At 34.6% G+C, this 23,394-nt stretch overlaps 1 protein-coding gene across 1 annotated transcript in view; it reads left to right on the plus strand.

Annotated features, from left to right (window-relative positions):
- The window catches only part of BMP5 (bone morphogenetic protein 5), a gene marked incomplete at its 3' end in the record, with an annotated part of 117,475 nt that overhangs the window by 78,440 nt on the left and 15,641 nt on the right, over positions 1-23,394 (plus strand). Inside the window, exons 3-4 of the mRNA XM_081247130.1 lie at positions 1,590-1,738; positions 21,487-21,681. Coding sequence (XP_081103256.1) covers positions 1,590-1,738; positions 21,487-21,681 — 344 coding nt within the window. The remainder of the gene's footprint in view (positions 1-1,589; positions 1,739-21,486; positions 21,682-23,394) is intronic.

Here is a 23,394-nt window from a genome sequence, read left to right on the forward strand (position 1 = left end):
AATGGAGAGGTACCTTCTAAAATATTGACTGAGATTCTTTACTTCTGCTATAGTTCAGTTTTCAATTATAGATTTTTTTCTAAGAAAATAATAAATATGCATGATTTGATTTTATTCAAAATTAGTTTTTTACATTTTGTAATTCACCTTTAAAGTGACTTCTAAGATATAGATAGATGGAAAATACAGTAGAATAGTATTTAACATAGCTTATTATGACATAGCTCTGATCTTCTTCATATGAATAATATGCTGTCAGATTCAGCACAATCATAAAATACATAATAGTGTATTTCTATTCTACTTTGATGGAGTTCCATTGTTTTTACCATCAACCTATCTGAGCCTTAATTTCATCAATATAAAAATCTATTGTAAAGATTAAATGTCACATAGAAAACAGACCTGTGGTTGCCAAGGGACAGGAGTGTGTGGGGGGAATGGATTGGGAGTTTCGGATTAGCAGATACAAACTATTATATATAGAATGGATAAACAACAAAGTCTTACTGTATAGCACAGGGAACTATATTCAATATCCTGTGATAAACCATAATGGAAAAGAATATGAAAAAGGATGTGTATACATATATGTATAACTGAATCATGTTGCTGTACAACAGAAATTAACACAACACTGTAAATCAACTATACTTCAATAAAACAAATTAAAATAATGACTAAACATCAAAAAGATGTAGCACTTAGCTCAGAAACTGCCTGTAGTAAGGATATAATAAATAAAATAATTCATTACCGTTTGACAGATACTCATACATTTGTAAATTTAATACTAAAGTTAAGATTGATAAATGTTAATAATAGTAACACTGTGGAGATTATCCTAAAACATACAAGTTTATATGCATAGGTACTACTGTCCCCAGGGGATTGTGCACAAAGAAAGTGTTAAAGTGAGTCAGGGAAAAGCCATAGCTCAATCTATGGGATTTCTCCCTTAATCCAATGGTATACCTGGTGACCCTCTCTTGGCCTCTGGGATCCATAAAATAATTAATTATATAATAAAAATAGAAAATGAAATAAAAATGAAAAATATATGTAATAAAAATGGAAAAAAAGTATAATGAAAGTGGTAAACAAAAGGAAAACTCCCTCTAAAACAGAGACTTTCATCACAGCCTGCCTGCCCTCCATCTCCTTGGAGAATCCACATCCGTCCAGACTGGAGCAGCTACTTTCACTTCTGTCTCTATTCAGTTTAACCCTTGCTTGTGTACTTGCCAGTGTACTGCTACTTATAGGTAATGGTTTGGGAAAACACTGATTATCAGGGACCAAACCAAGACCACTAAGTCCCTTTGTAAAGGAAACTTGACAGTGAAGAGCAGGCAAATGGAAATTACTGTCAGATATTCCTAATCTGCACCAGGTTTGGGCTGGGATTCCAGCAATAAAATGTTCTGTATCTTATTACTCATCACGTGAGTCCTTTGTTCCTCTTATTCTTTAATGAACTCCTGTTATTGTAAGTGTGCTTTTGTAGTGTTTTCACTTAAGTGTAGGAAATGATGATCTTCATTCAAACCTGTAACTCTTTTTTGCTGTTGTTCTCTTTCTTTTTTTAGGGATGCAGATCTGTTCCTGTTAGACACAAGAAAGGCCCAAGCTCTAGATGTGGGTTGGCTTGTCTTTGATATCACTGTGACCAGCAATCATTGGGTGATTAATCCACAGAACAATTTGGGCTTACAACTCTGTGCAGAAACAGGAGATGGTAAGCACTGAATTTCATAAATTTTGGGGAGTTTTGGTTTGGACCCATTGAGAGTTACAGCTTTTTGTGGGATTTAACCAATGTATATTTTGTACACACAATGTGCAAAGTGGTGTATTCTACTATAAGATAGGGCAATATATTGATTAGTTAACTTATTTATAAACACATTACTGAACACACGTTTATTGTCAGGCTCTGCAGTGGGTGTGGGGGGTAAAGAATTAAGTTCTGTTCCTGCTCTTGAAGTTTTTAGTCTTGTGTTGAAGACATGTATGCAAACAAGTAGAACTACTGTGATACAACAATACCGAAAGAAAGCGATGTATAAAATGCTGTGGATCTATGTCTTGATTTTGTGGTGGTTACAGAATTATATAATCTGTAAAAATGTATAGAACTGTACACTAAAAGAGAATGGATATTACCATATTCAAAGTATATCTCAAAAACCTGACTTATAAAAAGAAATATATATCAAAACAAATAATAGGGAAACAGACAAAGGACCTACCATAATACAGAGGAGGATGGGGATGGAACAAAAGAGTCATAAAAAACTGCAGAAAATGATACTGAGTTAGGTTTTAACATATTATAATATTTGGTCAAAGACAACAGCTCCAGAATCACTTCTGGGAGAGATCTGTTGACTGAAAAAAAAAGCACAACCTAAATGTTGAGAGTTATGTTTTACTTGGTGGACAAAACTGGGGACTTAAGCCCAGGACACAGCCTCTCAGATAATTCTAAGGGACAGCTCCAAAGAGGTAGGGGAGGAGCCAGGATATACAGGAGTTTTTGCAACAAAGACCAGGTAGTCAGAACATCAAAAGATTATTGTTAATTAAAGAAAACCAGGCATCTCAAGTTAAGAAATTTATATATGGGAAGATGCAAGAGTCTGGGCTTATTGAAATCATTCCTTTGATATACATCTCAGCTGTCTGGGGTCAATATCATGTGTCTTCTCATCCTGAGTCTCCTCAGGGTGCACGATCAGGGGGCAGCTGCAGTGGCTGATGGTTTGATGGTGGGCATCCTGTTTCCACCCCAACTTCCCTCAGGGCTCACTGTTGGGGTGGCTGTAGTGTGATGGCTTGTTGGCTGCAACATCCTTTGTTTACTGAAATGGCAGTTGTCATTCTTAGTCCACAGGTCTATAGGAAATCTTTTTTGAGAAGCTCCAGATGTTATTCTTATGCTCAAAAATGCTCACTGAGTAGTGATGTGCTGTGTGCTTGGCTTGATATTGGAGATAAAATAGTTAGCAAGTACAGAGGTGGCTTCACGAGGCTTACAGTTGAGTGAGGCATGAGGTAGTCAGCACATAATATTATTGAATGCACTTTACTACACCTTAAGAGTCCAGTGGACTCTGAGTGTAGAACAGTGAGCAAATTTGAACTACAGTCTTTTAAAGATCAGGAAGCTGTATCTAGGGGAAGAAAAAGGAGGGCCCTATACTATTTAGTTCTATCTTGCTTTCAATTCATCCTTTTCTCTCTGAGAACTACTTTATTTGTTGTTTATCCTTTTCCTTTGATTGATTTCTCTTATATTTTAAGGGTAATTTTACTTTAAATGACATGTTATTTATGTGGTTTTTTGGAGCCTAAAATAAACTAACATTTCACTTCTTTCAAAGGTTTCCAAATTCTTTTTTTAAAAGTTAGGTTTGAGACACACAGCCTTCTGATGCTCTTCTTTGGTTCTTTAATATTGTCTGATATGAAAATATTAAAATGATTAAATATGCTAGACAAGCTGGCCTTTTGTATTTAAGCCAGAGCAGACAGACCACCTTTTATTTGCAACAATGGAATCTGAATATGCTTACTTCTCAGCAAAAGTAATTGGAAGTCATGAAAAAATGAAACTCAGGAAAGTCTTCTTTCAAATTCATTTGTTGACTATTATTCATTTATTCATTTGTTCGATATAAAATCTTCTAGTGCCTATTCATGCAAGACAAAGTGTTAAGGAGACAATGACCTGGGAGACAGACAAATATAGCTACTTAAGAAAGACTAAAGTGCCGTAAATCCTAAAAATAGTGATACAATCAAGACACTATAGGAAACATAAGGAGATGGTTAAGTCCAAATGGAGCCAAAGTACTGTGGTCCAGGGCACTTCTGGGCTACGTCAGCTGGGTAAGATTTCAAGAAATGAAGATGAGGAGGGAGAGGGTGTGGTGGTGAGAAAGGAGGAGAGAGGTAGTTCCTGGATGAGGAAACAATGGGAGTAAATACATAGAATGGCAAAAAGTCATGGTGTTGTCTAGAACATTCAGCAATCCAGATTTGGCTAGAGCAGCTTTCATGTATAAATATGGTTGCAGATACTATAAGGAAAGTGATTTGGAGACAAATCATGGAAGGCACATGACATCTAATTTATGTGTATATTCTTGTAACTTGACCACAGGTCATTAAAGAACTAGACTTGCTGCTTTAATCAATCAGAGTAACACTTTCATGATTACATATTTGAATGAATATCCGTTTCATAAGGTCATGGAAGTGTATTTCTGGTTCACAATGGTACCCTTGGTGCTTGGTACCGTGCAGGTTGTAGGTATTAAAAACATGTTTTGAATGATTGTTGAACGAGTTTGTGACTTAAAAGGCTTTTATGGACCACCTGTCATTGAACATGTTACTTTTTTTTTAATTGACAGTGGATTTACAATGTTGTGTTAGTTTTTGGTGTTCAGTAAAGTGATTCAGTTATATATATATATATATATATATATACTTTTTCATATTCTTTTCCATTATGGTTTATTACAGGATATAGACTATAGTTCCCTGTGCTATACAACAGGATCTTGTTGTTTATCTATTTTACATATATGAACATGTTACTCTTAAGAAGACATTCCAAACTGTAAATTTGGGGTGATTATTAACCAAACCAATTTGGTGTAACACAGGAGAATTTTATACCACAAACCACAGTACAGTAATTAAAATCGTTTCAATCATAAGGTGAGGAGAAAGTCAGTGATATAGATTATTAAATTTTGTTTATCCTGCTTCCACAAAGAAAAAATAGCTAAGAGATCTAAATATATTTTGGAAATCAAAAGACTGTTGAAATCAAAAGTAACATCATGATTCCTCAGAGGAGCTGTGGAAAGTATGTCAGTTTGTAAAATATTCTTTTTAGGAATTTGATAAGTGAACTGCCATGGATTTGGCAGGAGAGTTTAAGGATATTCTATTGATTTTTTTTCATGCAGAATAGATAATTCTCTGAGTTCCAAATGTCTGTTTCAGCTAAATAAAGCAAACATATGAACAAGCAAATGGAAAGGAAACATTGCTGCTTCTTACCGGCAAAATCTAGAAATTCCATACAAGTGGTTGTATCCAATTGTGCTAAATCAGTTTCAGAATTTTCTAACACTCCCTCATGGTGGTTAATAACCCTCTATGATAAAATAGGTACTCTTTTTTTTAGCAGCAAATGAGTAGATTTAGGTCTGTCTTATAATTTAAGATGTTCAGTTCCCTAAATTATAAACATACATTAATTACCTGGCTTGTTAGATCCTTATTAAAATTGTTAATAAAACTATGGTAATTGGTATCATATCCTATATATATATGTATGTATATCCTATATATATATTTATCTCCTATATATATATCTCCTATATATATATAATATATTTATGTCCTATATATATATACATAAACAGAATTTATTACCCAGATAGCAATTTAATCTAGCTTTTAAGACTTGGGTTTTCTCCCCAAACAGTGTAATTTTCCATTGTTTGATGCTTTATATAGTTTAAACCTTCCAAGTAAATTAATTCATTTTTTTCAAATTAGGGTTTATAGAATAATTTAGAGATGGAAAAACAAAGATAATATTTTTGGGATCATTAGAATGTCTTTTTTAAAACCCTATGTTTTCAGACATTTTAGGTTTGGCAATACTCAGAGTAAATTTTGCCAATGACTTTTTCCTGTCTATTCAAACCCACTTATATGTCAAGGAAAATTCAATCCGTATGTTTCTGATTCATTTGTATTCAAGTCATCAAAATGTTGTTTTGTCAGAGTATTGTTCAATGTCCAAGAAACAGTATAAGGTTCTTTTTTAATAAGACTCTAAAATCCATTTTTCTTTGGACAAAGTTGTGGCATAATTTCCAAGCATATCAAGGTAAAAATTCAGATTTAAAGTCAGAGATTTCAAAGTTTCACTAAATTTTGTAGCCAAATCAAGGGGAAAAAAAGATTTCAGAGGTATGAAAATATCAAATTAAATTCATTACCATTAATGCTTAAATATAATATAAAGAAATTTATAGTTATTGTTATAACTTAGAGTTTAAGGTTTTGAAACTTAATTTAAATAAAGAGAATAAAGAAATAAAATCGATCTCTCCATTCTGGAAATATAAATTCTAAGAAGAAATCGTTAGGAAAACTAGATTCAAATCTTGGCTCTGACAAAATATTTTACATTTTAGCCACAGCGTTCATTAAATTAGTGTAATGGTAACTACCTTCCAAGGACAGTGTGAGACTATATTAAGCAATAGTACCCGGAACATGGTGAGACAGGAATAAAGGTGTTTGGGTTGAGCTGGACGAGAAAATGCATAGAGACTTAACTCTACATGGTACTCCTTAAATTAGGATCAATTCTTTCATTGTGGAGATTTTACAGACGATTTAATAAGACTTTAGATAAATTCACAAATGATAGTCCACTGGAGAGAGGTAAGATTGTTGATATATGTTCTTAAATCTTGAGTTGGAAGCATAGTGTATAGTTACGTTATTAGGCGCAAGTCTAATAACTTTGGTTGATGAAATGATTATTGGTAGGAAGCTTTTAAATACATCTGATCTAGGGTATGAAGCCAACAGAAATGAACATTCAGAGATATGTGTCATGATCAATTGATTGCTTATATTGACTAGGTCTTCATAGGCACTGGAGAATATCAAATTATTAGTACTTAATATGGTAGTTTTCTTGAGGCCCAACAATTTTATTCTTAGAAAAAAATGACATGGTTATTTGGGAGATAACTAACTGCATCAATGAATATAAAGGAAATGACCCTTGTTATAGGGTAATATACGAGGATAATTGATTAAAGGCTGGTGTACATAACTAAAAAAAAAATTTCAACCCAGAGATGTCTCAGTGTAAATTACTATCATTTGGTTTCATAAACATATTAGCAAACATTACACATCAACATGACTTCTTACAAGCAGTAGTTTAATGCTCATAGAAAACATGGTTAAAAAACATTGATCATCTTTTTTAAAGAGTGAGACCCAAGAACTCCTAATATATGTTGTGCTAAGTTTTTTAGCAAAGTGCATAAAATCCCCACTACATAAGTGATATTTCCCATTAAAAAAATCAGAAAATGAAGATACTCTATGAATTGATTGGAAACACATCATAGAAGACCTCTTTGAAAGTCAAGGAAACAAACCCTTGTAATTATTGCCTCCTCAGGATATAGCCCATGTTGGTTAGCAGCTATATTTCCCAGACATTGTAAAGGGGTAAAGTTATAGCTTTTTAATTTTTTTTGCTTGTTAGTACACAAAAGTTTTCTCTCTTCCATTTTTAGAAATTATATATGTACATAAATATATTGATATTTCAGAACTTTTCTAAAAACACCAACAATTTCATCCTCTTTTATTTCCACCAACATTATTCAAATTATAAAAAGGGTCTTAAATTTAGTTATCAGTACAATTAAACTGAAAGTGAGTATTTAAAAACTTTTGTTACCCAGGGTTTTGCCATGTTCTCTACCCTTCCACTTGGAATTTTGGGGCTCATTCCTGCAAATTGACAACTGTCACACCTACATTAATAAGAAATGGGATTAGGTTTTCTTTTTCTACAACCTTGAACTGTTGCTTATTTCTATTGTTCCTTATTATGTGAAGAGTAATTTAAAGCACTGATAAAATTTTTCTCCAAAATTGCAATATCCTGTGATATCTTCTAAATATGCTGTCTTAAATCAGATTTTTCAAAAATTCCATGACATCTTTTGAATTACAGAATATATACTCCTAATTAGAAAAATCTATTCTATAATCTAAAGTCCTCATGTCATTATATATTAAATAAATATGTGAGTTACTAACTTGACATTCTTTTACTTTTATTAAATGTAAGCATCTTTATCTGAGAGAGATGAGGAGTTCTTAATGTGAAATCTGCTTAAGTTTAGTAAGTCCTGGAATCTGCTGCTTTTCAGTGCAAGTATCTGATTAAATAAGTTTGTTCTGTTATCCTTAGATTCCCAAATACAGTCTTTTTTAACTCAGGGAAAATTTTTCCAAATTAAGCCCTTGTGTTGTCAGATGACTATTTATCTGTCTCAAGGGTCAAATGATCTATGTGGCCAGTTAATCTGAATATCAGCTGACATAGTGCTAATAAGTAGCAGAAGAAATTCAGAGATCAAGGGTGATATTTTTCTTTTTGTCCTGCTGTTTTGACTACAGTTTCTCATTATTATATATCTCAGTTCAGAAAGTTGAATTATGTTCACTTATCAGAGGATCTCTTAAATATTTTGAGATTTGATAATATTCTCTTCCCTTATCTGAACTTTATCTTTTAAAGCAATTAAGTCTTTTTTGTTCATAAAACCATATGGCTCCCTGTTGCTGAATTTATGGTGCTGACAATTGGTTTCAAACAAATAAATGAGAGTCTCTACTTTCAAGAAACTGCAAAAATCGCGTATCTTGCTAAATGTTCTGGTAGGAAAAAGGAACATATACTCATGTTTGTTTTAGGTAAATATTAGTATAAATGAAGTACTTCTTTATGTTTAATGTTTAATCCTGAGGATAATTAGAGCATACTTGCTTGACTTTTGGATGAATATTTAAGAATAAATTAGGAGGACAGTTGAAGAATAGTTATCTTCAAATACTTAAATAAATACAATGAATAAGTAAAATTAAATTTTCCCTGTAGTCCAGAAATTAAATCAATGTGTAAAAAGGGCAGCTTGAAGGCATAAGAATAAAGTGCCTAAGACCTGGGAGTTAATGGCTATGGAATTATTTGTATTGTGAGGGAATGAGCTCGTGTGACTAGAAGAATTCACTATTTATTTGACCTTTTGTCTAGGGATTATTATATTGCTTGTGATAATTTCTCAGGTAATTATAATTTATATATTCACACTTTAAGCATTATACACATATAAATATTATATTCCGAGAGGGTACCATGAATAGATATATACCATCTTAAGGAGCTTGGTATTAAATAGTTTCATTCAAACCAAAACTTAAGATATTATATAAAATCAGAGATGGAGAAATGGATAAAGGGAAGTAAGAAATATTAGACATCTTTTGGGGTAAATGTGTGTGTGTGTGTTTGTGTGTGTGTGTATAAAAGAGGGGTAATACCCAGGCATAAACAAATTCCCAACTGATCATGTGAAGGATCAGATAAATTCACAGCTGAAAATCTATAATTATTAAGGTGTCTAGAGAGCTCTTATTACAACATTTAAGTAGGATTATATTTTCTTTTTCTTTAAGTACCACAGTATATTTTTCAGTATCATAATGAAACGTAAAACTTAATCTAAATTTCTCCAGAACATTTTAAAATGGCTTCTGTTTCTATCATATTTCTATAGAATTTTAAAAACATTAAAACATAAATAAATCTATGGCAATATGTCAGTTTCTAAGAACATCTTTTTTTTTTTTTGAGTATGAATCAAGCCATAAGAGAGATTTAAAAGATAGCTAAGCAAAACAACTTCCTTGGTCATTTTATGTGAATGATTCAGAAGAGTTTCCACTGAGAAGAATTCCTGTATCTTTATGGTAAAAATGACTAGATTTCTACTGAAAATAAATATGACATAGATTTCCTCTGGGGTTTAAGATCAGTATATGTTAATTTTCCAAACCCACGTAAGCTGTGACTTATGGATTTTCTAACTTGTGTAATATCTTAAAGCACATCAGAGAACATAAATCCATTCAGTGTGCTTAGATTTTTGCTCCTTTCACACTGCATAAAAATGAGCAAAATCATCAATATACCTTTCATGGCTAGAGAACTAAACATAAATATAGGAACACTGTTAAATTTCTACTTTGTTCAACCTAAGTTCTAATTAATTCTCTTAGTCATATACGATTTTTATAAACTATACTTTATGTATTTCAAACCCACTCAACTTAGCAAAACTTATTTTCTGTCTATACAAATAGCTGCTTTTTTTAAACCCTGATTTTGGCAGTACTTTTTTCTTCCATGCTAATATTTTGTATTTTTTAGTTTTCATGATTAATTCAGGTTTTATTTCCTAGGTTCATCTGTAGTTCATATAAAATAAGTATTCAAACCATGTATTTGCTGTGGTGGTCAATCAAAATAACATTAATAACTAATGGAAACTAATATTTCCTGAGCGTATTAGATGCCAGCCATTTGGTGAGCTTTTTAAGTGGAATGGCTACTTTATCTTTACTATTTTCCCATTTTGTACACAAGGAAACTTAGCCTTAGAAAGCTCAAGAATCTTGCCTTTGAACCTAAAAATGATTTGTTTTCCTATCCAGATCTTATACACTATGACTCTCACAAATGATATGAATTTTATATAAATTCCAAACTGAAAAAAATTAATGCATTTTTATAATTTCCAAACAGGACAGTGCTATTAATAATTATTGTTATAGAACAAAATTGAACTTTATGTTGGATCTATTGGTAATTACCTTTGGGCTTTTATATTTTCTGTCTGGAATTTAACTGTGATCTGACCCACAACAGGTAACAGCATTTTTACCATATTTTTTGTTTTTTTAAATCTAACTACTTCAGTATTTCTTTTAGCTCCTTACACAATTATCATTAATTTGATAAATTTATAGACTGAAAAGAAGAAAAAAGTAACTATTTTCCTTCCAGTGATCAGCTTCAACATGTAATGAAATTTAGCCAAATTTAATTTATTTTGAATTCCGTAACGATCGTCCACCTGCTTTTGTGCCCCGTGTCGCTCACTAATGTATTTTGCTAGGTTCTCCTCTGTTTTCTCTCCTCTGTTTTACTGTCCTTAATCCACACTCCCCATCATAGAATCCTCATGTCTACCTCCCCCACCATCCTTTTTAAGTGTCAACTGGTACTCAAGTTTGTAGTTTCAATCACGGTGCAGCAAACTCACCTGAGGCTAGTCAAGCAAGCAGTATCCAAAACATATTAATTGATTATTTTGCAAAAAGTCAGGATGAAATTCCTCCTTTCTCTCATCTCACCATTCCCCCTTCCCAGCATCAAGGCTGAAGGTGACGTGGTATTATTCCAGCCCTAAAGAGGACTCCCTGAATTGTATTTTGGGGAGCACATATTAGGGTCATTTTTTCCTAAAAAAATTGAAAAGAAAAATCTCTGGCAAATAAAACACGTTTTTAATTTTTCACTGTGTTTAGCTTTGCTTTTTAACTTTTTTTCCCTATGAGCAGAGGGTGAGCCATAACTGCTTTGCTAAAACCTCATATTTTGAACAAAATGGTTTGAATGTAATTTACAGATGCCTTAGTTATTTGGAAAATAGAGAATCATGATGCTGGTTTCTTTTTAAATATCTATATCCATTTCGTTATCTCTATTATATTTTTCTCTGGTTGGTACTCTGAAATGGGCCTCCAGAGCCTAGTTTAATTTTGTATAATGATTGGTAGAGAGAAAACAGTTTTTCTTTAAAAATAGATTTGACTATAGAATATATTCAGTAATAAATTGGAAAACTTGGATTTGCTGTTTTACTATGTCTATTATATATACAATGTTTTTAAACCAGGTTTTAAAGGCAACTTCCTTGTTTTAATTTATAGTATGTTTATATTTGAATGAGAGCCACTTGGTAAACATCATTCGCTTATCCAAATTTTAGCATCACAACCTAAAAACATACATGAAAAATAATTTTGAAATCAACGATTTAAAGTAAGCGGAAAAAACAGGAGTTAGTCTTCCTTCATTATCTGGTGAAAGAGGTATTTTACCATTTTTTAGATTTCCCTTAATGAAAAGGGATATGGAAGTGTTTGGCGACATCTGTATTTCTGTTTTGGATTTTCCCTAATTCAAAACAGTAACTGTGGAGCACCCATCTTGCCAAACAAATCCCAAGGTCAGAAACATATTCCAGTTTTTATTGTTTGTTATATTCTCTATTCTAGGCTCTAACTCTGCTTTGACTAATGATCTGAGGGGTAAATATGTTCATGGTAGTATTGATTTGGGGCCAGGCAGAATATGAGATTCTCCGTATTCTCATCGTTCGGAGTTAACTCCGTCTCTTCCATTGTTCTTTCCCCTATAAGTTTAACATCGCTGAACATATTTCTTAAAGATATATTGCAGAACAAGGGCAGTGCTGGCTTTGTATCACGAGTACAGAGCACAATGGGAAGAAGAGAGAGCCTTTAGTCGTTTAAGGCATCAGCAGTCACTGGTGCTGAGGCTAAACTTTGACTCAGCTGGTGTAGACTCCCAGGGACAAAGGAAAACCAAAACAAACCAAAGCATCTACCCGCCAAAGACAACAGTATATATTACAAGTGGGGATCAAAACTTGAAATTAGACGGAAAATACTTTGATAGGGAAACTGTATATCTCAGCTCCTTGAACATGGATTCTAACTTCTCTGCAGTCGAATTGTCAAGTTTCAATTTGAGGGAAATGGAAAGTAGGGGGGGACCACCTGTGTTGTCATGGTTGGAAGGAGTGTTGAATGGTCTTCCCACTTACTAAGGAAAGTCTGACCTTAAACATCACAAAACCAGCAGCTACCACAGTGTCCTTGACAAACACAATGTGTGTATCACTGTCAGACCCAGGAGATGGATGGATTCCTCCAATCTTTTCAAGGTGGGGAGCAGAGACCCAACAGGAAAGCATCAGCCCTAAACAATCTCTAACAAAGGGGAACTCTGTGTACTTAAAGGAATAGGGTAGTACTTAGGGTCGACAGGGCTGAGTTGAAAACATGATCCTTCTCTGAGCCTTATTTTATTCATTTAAAAAATGTAACCATTGTGTTTTGGGGAGGAGTACATAAGATGATGTATGTAAAACAACTGATAAATTACCAAGCTTCAAAATGGCAGCTGTTGCTTCTTTCTTAACTTCAGAAGGACTGAACTGGCTCATCTTCTCAAATCCAAATTTCCCTGATGCTTTTGAAAGGCTTGCTTGTTATGACTTTTGGGTATCAGCTCTATTTATGAGTGGAGGTGGTCAGATGATTTCTCTGTGAGGTGATAAACTGATAGAAACATGATAGTTCTACGTAGGCTGTGAGATCAGATTTGCTTCTGACCCACACTGACCAAAAGGTAGGCACCCTGGGAACCCAACTGTCATATTGCATGTGGACAGGTCAGAAGGATGCTTTTGCTCTGGTGTCCACTATGAAATCATGGTGGTGTGAGGTCTCACTTTGTCCTTTATGTGGGGAAGGCTAGCTCACATTCTGCTGTGGCCAGAGACATGACAAAAAGTGAAGAAAGATTCTGCTTCTCTTTGCTCAGAAGAATGTTTTGTGATCCAATCTTCATATGTGAAGGAAAGAACTAAGTCCCAAATGTCTTAACTCCACTTTTTTTTTTCTTTTTTTGGCAAAAGGTAGACACTTATCATGGTATATAGGTATTCAGTATCAAGCCTTCACTATGTATTTTGGAAAACACCTTTTAATTCCTTTCACTCTTTCTCTTTATTAAGTGTCAAAATGATTTATTTCTCCTCCATTTTGGTAGTTCTTGACTATTCTAAAGATTCTAGAAGTAGCTTATGATCATTTCACAGGTTCATGTATCAAATTGAAAGGGAAGGTCAAACATTTAATGAACTATGTTTTTCTGTATGATAAAAGTCCTTTTTGAATAATATATCATATAAGCTGGTAAAAAAGAATGTTTCCTTTAGGCACTCATAAATTTCCCAAGTAACTGCATTAAGTTCATTGCAAACTCTACTTTAATCCACTAGAGATAAAATGCAGAGTCTGAAATTAATTTCACTGCTATGAAACAAACTCAAATGAGTTTATGTCTAAAAGCTTTTCTTCATTGATATCTTAACACGTAAAAATAGTTTTTGAAGACATTTTGGTTGATTTCTGCTGAAACCCTGCTTTCATTATAGTTTTATTTAACTCCCCTGTGATTTTAAAGGAAAGAAGTATATGTGTGTGTACACATTTTTTATTTTAAGAAGTCACATAATAACTGGAAAAGAGACTAAAAATAATTCACTCTTCCCATGGTTTTGTGAAAAGAATGTTTCTGCTTTCTTAAAATAAATGAGACCTGTAAGATCAACAGCTAACCAATCTTTGGGGGGCATGTGACAGATGATGTCTGTAAAATTCATAGGGCCTCAGGGGAAAGGCTCTATATATAAAGAGAGGAGCTATTAAAAAGTACGTAAGTGCTTATGCGAAGGTGAACTACAGTTCCTAGTTTGAGATTCATATTTCCACTAGCTGAAAAGAGGGCCCCAGTAAAAAGCATTTGTGGGGCTTGTCACGCCTGAGACAGTAAGCCTTCACATTTCAGACCATGTCCCATGGAAGGAGACTAATCCTTTTCCATCATCTCAGTCCCACCTTCAATGTAATAAAAAATTTGAATATTCTGGAAAGCTTCCCCAACAAGGCATAAACCTCTGGCCCTGCTCCTTTATGTTTCTTGGCCTTTCTTCCTCCAAGCAACCCCCCACCCCACCTTTCAGAAATTTCTTGAGCTACAGTTCTCAACTATTTGCATTTTCCCCCTATCATGCCTTGAGCCATCATACCCGTGTTTCTGACCAAATATTCCAATTTCTTTACTAATCCCCATGACTTTTTCAGACGGCAGGGCATGAGAATCCCTTCTATAAACACTTTAGAAAGAATGGAAACTCTTTAAAAAATCTCTTCCTCCTTTAAACTTTTTCCTTCCCATACCCCAATCCTAGAGGAAAATGAATTTCTTCTATTGCAGTGTTACCAGGAATTTACCAGGAATTGTAAACACATTTCTTGTCTGCAGATAATACTCAAACTACCATTCATGTTTGCATGTCAGGACATGGTCTCCTGTTGCCATCTGTGGATGTCATACCCCCAATGTTTCTTTTCTTCTCTATCATCAGCTACAGAATCTTATCCTTATTCACACATGTTATTACACTTGACGCTTCTTTTGTTTTTGATACTTTTTATTTTTGTATTTATTTATTTATTATTTATTTTATTTTATTTTTGGCCGCGTCGGGTCTTAGTTGCAGCACACGGGATCTTCATTGAGGCACGTGGGATATTTTGTTGTGGCAATGGGCTTCTCTCCAGTTGTGGAGTGCAGGTTTTTCTCTCTCTAGTTGTGGCGTGCAGGTTCCACAGTGTGTGGGCTCTGTAGTTCGTGGCATGCAGGCTCTCTAGTTGAGGTGTATGAGCTCAGTAGTTGTGGTGTGTGGACATAGTTGTCCCTCAGCATGTGGGATCTTAGTTCCCTGACCAGGGATTGAACGCGCGTCCCCTGCACTGTAAAGCAGATTCTTTACCACTGGACCACCAGGGAAGTCCTGTTACTTTTTAATAATGACTGTATAATTGTCAACATATAATTATATAGAACAAATTAATTTACTCTTTTAAATGTTGGGATAAAGAAGAAAACGAAAAGATCTGGCAAAGAAATTGCATGATGAGCCTGGCTTGTTAAACAGAAGCCCAGAATCACCATGAAGAATCATTAAAAAACATCTAACTACCTTGTACTCTGAAGTTCAATACCAATATATTTTTTAACCAGTACCAAATTACTGGGAGTTTTCAGTATCACTGAAATAGTTTAAAATCCCAGCTTTTCATTGTTTTTGTTTGAGATTGTAAGGCAATGTAAACAATCTTAAAATCAGGAAAATTCTGAGCACGATGTAAAATTCTATTTATGATACTACAAATATCTGGCAGTAGGTCTGTGCTTTTACTGTAAAACTAGAAACTATGCAAATTTTTCATCAAAGTATGACATAGTTGAAATTCATAGCAAGATTACAATTTGCTTAATTCAAGATTTCACTGAGTTAAAACGTATATGGAATTTAAGTAGACAAAATTCTATCTCTCCCACATTCCTTAAAATCTGATATAAAAATGATTTAGTCTATATGCCGGGTAGAGAATTCTGCACATTTTAAATCATCTGTTTCTAAAAAGGGTATGAATCCAGTATAATTTAGAGCCACAGAAACTATAATTTAAGAGTACCAGAATCAGATTTAATCACAGATTGAAACTAAGCAAAGAGCAAGAGAATATGTAAATGAGAAACAGTACAGTGATTTAAATGTTTTCTGCGAACTAGTCCACAAAGGATGCTGTAAGCGTCTTTCAAAATGAAGAATAGGTAATTTGTGCACAAGTTTCATCACAGGTGTTTTGGGTTAAGTGTTCAATACTGTGGGTTTATAGGAAAGAAAACAGTGGAATTTATGCTAACATCTTATAGTGATATCAACGTTTAGACTCTGATAAATCCTCAAGTGAATGCTTTTCAAATTGTGTATTCTGGAGGGAAACTAAATGCTCATATTTGGAACCACTTGTCCTTATAACATCAAAAGAGCTAAAGAGCTGTTTTGTCAGAGGCTCCTTTAATAACCCTGTTTTTAAAGAAACATACATTTTGAAAGTCACATTTTCCAAAAAGAATGGTCTGAAATACAAAACTAGTGAGCTGGGGATGGCTCTTTTGTTTGCCAGACTACTGTCTCGATGATTCTAAATTTCAAAATAGTTAGTTGTGTCCTTAGGCAGATGTGAATACAATATCCTGACCCCCAGGCTTATATAAAGTCATAAGGGTCAGAGGAGAAGATCTGGATGTCTTGAATCCATCTTCAGTTATGGCAAAATGTGTAAGTCAAAGCGCCAGCCTCACATACTATCTTCTTGATACCTGTGTGAAAAGAATAATTATTTCTTTAGACTATACCATCCTAACCCCACCTTTATTCATTCTGTAGTTAATAAAACTGAGAAATGCCCATATCTTTGCTTCTCAAATTGCTTCTCTTCCCTCAGTACCTGTTGAGTAATTTCGAGATGAAAACAAGATGGTCAGGTTAGGAATAGTTCTAAAAAACATTCACATGGAAAGATTTAATGGGCATTCTTTTCATAAATGCAAGAGATGATACCTCTGCCCGTATCAAACTCTGGACTCCCATATTTTTTTCTCATCACCCTTTTATTTTATGATCCAAGAATTCTGTGATACAGAAACCTGGGATAATTGGGCACCATGTTTCTTTGTGTCCAGCTGCCATCAGTGAAATCACTGGAATGCTGGTATATCCTTCAAAGAACCTTTTCTATCTCCTCTCCTATTTGTGTGGGAGATCCCATGTGTATTTAAACTTGAACAACTCCCAGGGATCAAGTTCTTCTCCCTCTCTTGCTCTCACCCCATGCATTTAGCAGATCACTGCCCTTCCCTCTTCCTAGTGTACAACATCAGATGTGACACAAGAGAAGTGTCCTCTTGTTCTAGGACCAGTTCATCCCATCACTTGCCCTGCCTCTCACTTTGGGACAGTTTTTGATCCACCTTAAAAGACCCAATGCCATGAAATTGCTGCTTTGCTTGCCTTTGAACTGTTACCACTCTCTGAAGCTGATGATGGTACAGGAACTCATCTTGGACCTACCTACATTATGGTGCTGCCATCTTGTACCATTGTGGAGCTACTTGGAAGCCACTCTTCTGATGTAAGAAGAATCTTTGATCACCACTTGCATCACACCATTAACCAAACTCCAAAGTAGGGTTCCCTTGCCCTCCCTCCCAAGATTTTACAGGGACTTTGGGTAAAAATAGGTCTGTTAGATTTTCTTGAATCCCCTGGTTCTTAAGAAGTTAATCATGCAAACATTGGAGCAAGGCCAGAAGGAACACTGAGTTACAGACTCAAAATCCCTGCTTCCTTATACTCACTGAGACATTGTTCTGAATCTGTACTCTAGGGGTTCACCTGTTCCTTCCAGTGTGTTCTCTCCCTACAGGTTTTTCTATTCTTTTCCAAATATATGCCTGGTGAATTTAGCTTACCCATGTTCTAGCTATACCTAAACTTGTCTGAATCTTAAAATGATTAAGCTTGGATTCAAGCTGGTGTCCCTTATCAGCCTTTTATTTTAATGCTCTTTTTATTACCCCAAGTTATGTTTATTTCCACTGTATATTCTTTTTATTTTTTCAGTTATACATATATATATTTATTATTTTTCATCCTTTTCCATTATGGTTTAGCACAGGATACAGAATATAGTTCCCTGTGCTATGCAGTAGGACCTTGTTGTTTATCCATCCTCTATATAATAGTTTGCATCTGCTATCCACTGAATATTCAGTCCTTAATGTATATATGTTTCCTACCTACATTTTTTAATAAGTCAAAAATGAAGATTAGCTTTGAAAAATAAAACCACGCTAATACACACCTACATACAGTTTTCCTAAATCAAAATGTTTTAGGTAGGTTTCTTTACTGATACATTTGCAGTATCTAAAACATCCTGTACCTTTAATAATAAAATTCAACATTGTTAAATAGATTTTATAAAATAGTCACTATTTTTAATACCTGCAATATAGTCTGGGTTTCTATTAGCACTTCTAAGAAAAATAACTGTTCAGCCCTAATCAAAAGGTTCAGTCAACATAATCAAGGGAGGTATAATGTGTCTGAAGGACAAGGTCATATAGTTAATGCTTCCACAGTGTAGCTAAAGATCAAGAGCCAGTGAGTAAGTATGAACTTATGGAATCTTAATAGTCACATCTTTGCTGAAGTGGAAAGGGAACCAAGAGGAAACTTAATAATATCAAAAGTTATTTTAAAGGGAGTTCACATTGGTTTGAAGGGGACTTTGCTTCACACACAATATCCACCTTTGTAAAACCCAAGAAACCCATATTTGTCACACATAAAGCCCAAGAAACCCATATTTGTCACACACACACACATCTTTACAGTTTTCAAAACATAAATCTTGAGAGCAGTCTTCTTTCTCCACAGATAAAAATCAAAATATTGAAAGTCTTTCGAACAATAACAAAAGGAATCCTCTTGCAAACCCAAGGAAACTTGGAACTCTGGGTTCAATGCTTATTTAACTGGAAAAGGGTCAGTGTGTATTGTAATGAACGGAAAACTGATTTTTCTGTATTCCATTCGTGGCCATCGTGTAGCAACCTATTTCAGTATTAGAAAGATCATATATTAAAAATTATTTCTGCAGTCATCCATGTATACAAGTAAAAATTTTGTTCCTGTTAAATTATCACTTCATTAAAACATCAAACTCAAAGCTCAACAAATACCTTTTATGTTGTGCTCCAAGACTGAAAAAAAATCCAAAATTTAAAGAACAGATCACCAGTTATTCTCTTCCATCACAGTCAAGTTTCTCAGTTCCGTTTTTTTTTTTTTTTCTTTTGCTGCACTCTCTGTCACTGGAAACATCTTAAACCAATTTCAAGTGCTACACCTGAATAAACATGTTGTAAAAGTGTTTATGTATTGAGGTGGGTCAGTTCAAGGTATGGTATTTGGCTGGAACTTCTAATTTCTCTTTTTACAGCAAAAAGGCTGCCAGAAGGAGGAAGTCTGAGCTGAATTAATACATTTGTTACAGTGGAAGTAGAATGGAAACTACTCCAACCACAAATCAAACTGCCTCTTTCATTTATGCCAGTGATATAGTTTTTCTAAGAAATATAGACTCTGGCATGGAGCCACTGTAAGTTTGCATTTAAAAGAGAAACCCATACGCTTATTTGTTTAAGGTTTACTGCTCTGATTATTTGAAAGTTCTTTCTCTGCTAGGACAGAGTGAAGTGGCATTTGGGAAGCCGGTGGCCGTTTTCATATTTGTAAGAAAGCAACAAGTTTTCCCAATGAGCAATTGTTGAGGACGCTGATGGATGCTGCCTGCACTGACACACACGCATTTTTTTAAACCAATATCTCCACCTTTAAAGGACCTCTGTGTTCCTCCCTACAGCTGCACAGACTCACATAACACAGTCTCATTTTCTGATGGTAGAGGGTGCCTGCACAATACAAGTATACACAAAAGTGTTTATGCTGCCAAAATAAACTGTGTTAAGAGCAAGAGTTTATTTGCTAAAATGCCATTGATTTTAGGGACCTGTTCCCTTTTCTTCCAAGGTGGGTCTGGTCTTAGAATGGACTGAGGCTACTCCACAGTCGTGACTGAGTAAATATTTTTAGAAAACCTGCACATCTTTCCGGGTGCAAGGCAGGGCCAATCACACACGTATTTGAAACCACATGATATATTACTCTGAAAAGATTGGTAACTTCTGTATCTGGAGTAGAATTTTTTTTTTTTTTTGCATGACTTTTGAGTAATTCTCACCTAAAGGTACAACTTAAGGTTAAACAGTTCGTCCTCTCTGGGTGATTTTCATTGAATTCTATATCAACTAACAGTTTTCTTTATATATACACACACATATATACATATATATAATTTTCTGTGGTAATTATTTTAAATGAGAAGACCATAGCAAGAGTGAATTGTAAAAAGGGGGAAAGAGTAATACCTAACTCCTAAGGTATTTGTGGAATCACCTTAATTAATGCATGGAAAACACTTAGAAAAATGCCTAGAGTACACAGCAAGTGCTCCAAACACGTCTTTTTATAATGATAATACTTATCATTTATAATGCTAAGAATTATTATTACTATCCCAGAAGGAGAAATACTTTCTCAACATCTACTTCTAGTCTCTAGGACACTTCTCACCCATTCCTGCCCAGGCCCTGGGTGCACTCCTTTTCTGATAAACAACCACTCCAAGGGCTCAAAAGGGTCTGGGACACAGGCTGGTTTAGAGACCAAGGTGAGTCTCCAAGCTCACCTGGAATTTTTTTTTTCTTTCCTGAGCATCTCCAGGCTTGTTTTGCATCTTCTGAAATCCTTTCAGTAAACATAATTTGGGCATGTCCAAGTTCAGAAGGGGAGGGATTCCATAATTTTCATGTTTGTTTCAAAATCCTTTACATGGAGAAAGACCTGGAGCTTACAGCAAAGCTCCATCCCAGCAGGGGTTCTGGAAGGATCTTTGAAGAGCTTTAAGTAGACCACAGCTTTGTAAAGATCGCTGGGCACAGGCCAGAGGTGAGGGGGGAGGCTATCAACACTAATTAACACTGGAAAGTCTCCAAAGAAGCTGGTGAAAATAGAAACACCCAGCCAGCCATTCAGATTTTATCACATGGAGGAAAATTATAGGGCACCTAATGTAGAAGCGCCTGTAGCTAATTTTTTGAAATTGCTATTTAACATGGACATTTCCAGGCTAATGGGCGTCAAGCCTTTCCATTTAGAACATTGCCAACTTCTAGGTCTGAGAAGGGACCATCAGTGAAGGCCTGAGGGTGTTCTGTGGCCAAAGAGGTATACAAAATGGAAAACCAAGCATGGATAATTGTCTGTAATAGTAAACTTTCCATGTTTATAAGAATCTTTGGCCTGCAAAGAAAACATTCTGATAGTGTTTTAAAACGTCTCCCTTTTCCCAAGTACCCTCTGAGTTCATTCCCATCAGGTAAACTTCATTTCTTCTTCATAAACCCAGTGCTCCTTCCTTCTGTTCTAGGACACAGCATCAATGTGAAGTCGGCTGGTCTCGTGGGAAGACACGGGCCTCAGTCAAAACAACCATTCATGGTGGCCTTTTTCAAGGCTAGTGAGGTACTTCTCCGATCTGTGAGAGCAGCCAACAAAAGGAAAAATCAAAACCGCAATAAATCCGGCTCTCATCAGGATTCCTCCAGAATGTCCAGTGTTGGAGGTAAGCAAAAACCAGAGCAGCAGTTCTGCACAGAAAGTGGTGGGGTCATATGTTGCAAATCAAGTAGCCACAATAAATATACCCTCTGGATATACCTTCATTTGGTCTATTAAATCATCCAACGATGTTTCTTGTATCCCCCAAATGTTTCATCAGCAAATCATTCAGTAATTCATTTTAAAATACTGTAAGTAGGACTTGCCTTCATATGTTGAAAGATGCAGTTCAAATTAAAATCAAACTGGCAGTAATAAAATTATGGAATGCCTACATCGACAAAAGCTAACCAAAACTGAACTCCACAACTTGTGAGCTGACCTTTCCAGAGCCTCTCAAATATGGATGGGTAACCAGGTATATTCAAAATAAAAAGATTACTTTGGTACTTAAAACAGTACATCTGAATCATGAAGTTTAAATTTTTTATGACAAGAGAAGCAGGGAAGATTGTATGGTAACTGAAATAATATTAATATTTCCATTAATTTTTTGGAGTGCTGTTATCTAGATAATTTGCTTTGAGTGTGTGTGTACACATACCTGCATATGTGAAATCAAACAAAATGTTACAAATGCACAATTGATCCCACTGTGCTTGCAATTTAATCTATTAATTGATAGAAAGGGAGATAAAAGTACAGTTGATATGAACTCACCTGAGAAAATCTGAAGTAATTTAATAATATAATTTACACCATTAAGTACCTTGTTTAGTCCTGGCTACAACAAATTTTCATAAGCTGTTCTTAGATGAAAACGATGGCTATTTTATTCCTAGGAATTGTCTTATCTATGAAAAATAAACCCATTTGAAGGGGAAACCTTGCCCTAGAACATTCCAACTTAGTATGGCCTGTTTGTTCATTTGTAAAATGTGTATTCTTCTATGTTGATGGCCACCATATGCAGTGTACTTGTGAAGCACAGTGAATGAGCTGGTGAACAAAACAGATATGACCTCTGCATAGGGTATTTCAGAAAATTAGAATGTTTTGTTCTTCCAAAAAGACACATTTAGACAGTGTTTGCCATTATTCCTGAAAAAATCTTCATTTTTTCCCCAATTGCTAGAAATTGACAAGTCATATTGTAATTTTTTATTACTCCAATATGAATGAGTGATAGATAAGATTATAAAAGATCATAACTGAAACAAGAATATATAGAATTTTTTTTGAACCTGAGACGCTCAACAAAAATACTAAGTGGAGCTCACTGGAACCCTCCTAGAGTGCGGGTACAGGAGAATCGTGTTAGAAAGAAGTCTGTTTTGTGCATCTAGCAACAGAAGCAGAGGGAAGAGTTCTATATGGAATTGCATTATACTTCATTACATGCTACACAGAAAGCCATGTTTTAAAATAATTTTCCATCAAGTAAGTTTAACTGTCTTTTTCACTTGAAAGTAAAACGTGATATTAGTGCCTTATTACAAGGCTATTTTATAAAAATCTTCACAAGATATTTAGTTTGGCAAAATTTGTAATGGCTTAATATGAAAGATGGAGAAAAATAACTTTCTAAGACCTTTTCTTCCTTGTAAATACTAGCCTGTCAAAGTTGTATATTTTTCTTTCCATGTAGAATGGTTCTGAAATGGGTTGAAATGTTTTTAATTTAATGTAGCAGACTGCATTAAGAAAAAGATTTGTTAAATCTTGAATAGACTAGTAAATAATTTTTGAGGAAATTACAAAGGAAAAAGGATAAGTT

This window comes from Mesoplodon bidens (assembly GCF_964165515.1).
Source record: "Mesoplodon bidens genome assembly, chromosome: 10".
NCBI classification, from domain to species: domain Eukaryota; kingdom Metazoa; phylum Chordata; class Mammalia; order Artiodactyla; family Ziphiidae; genus Mesoplodon; species Mesoplodon bidens.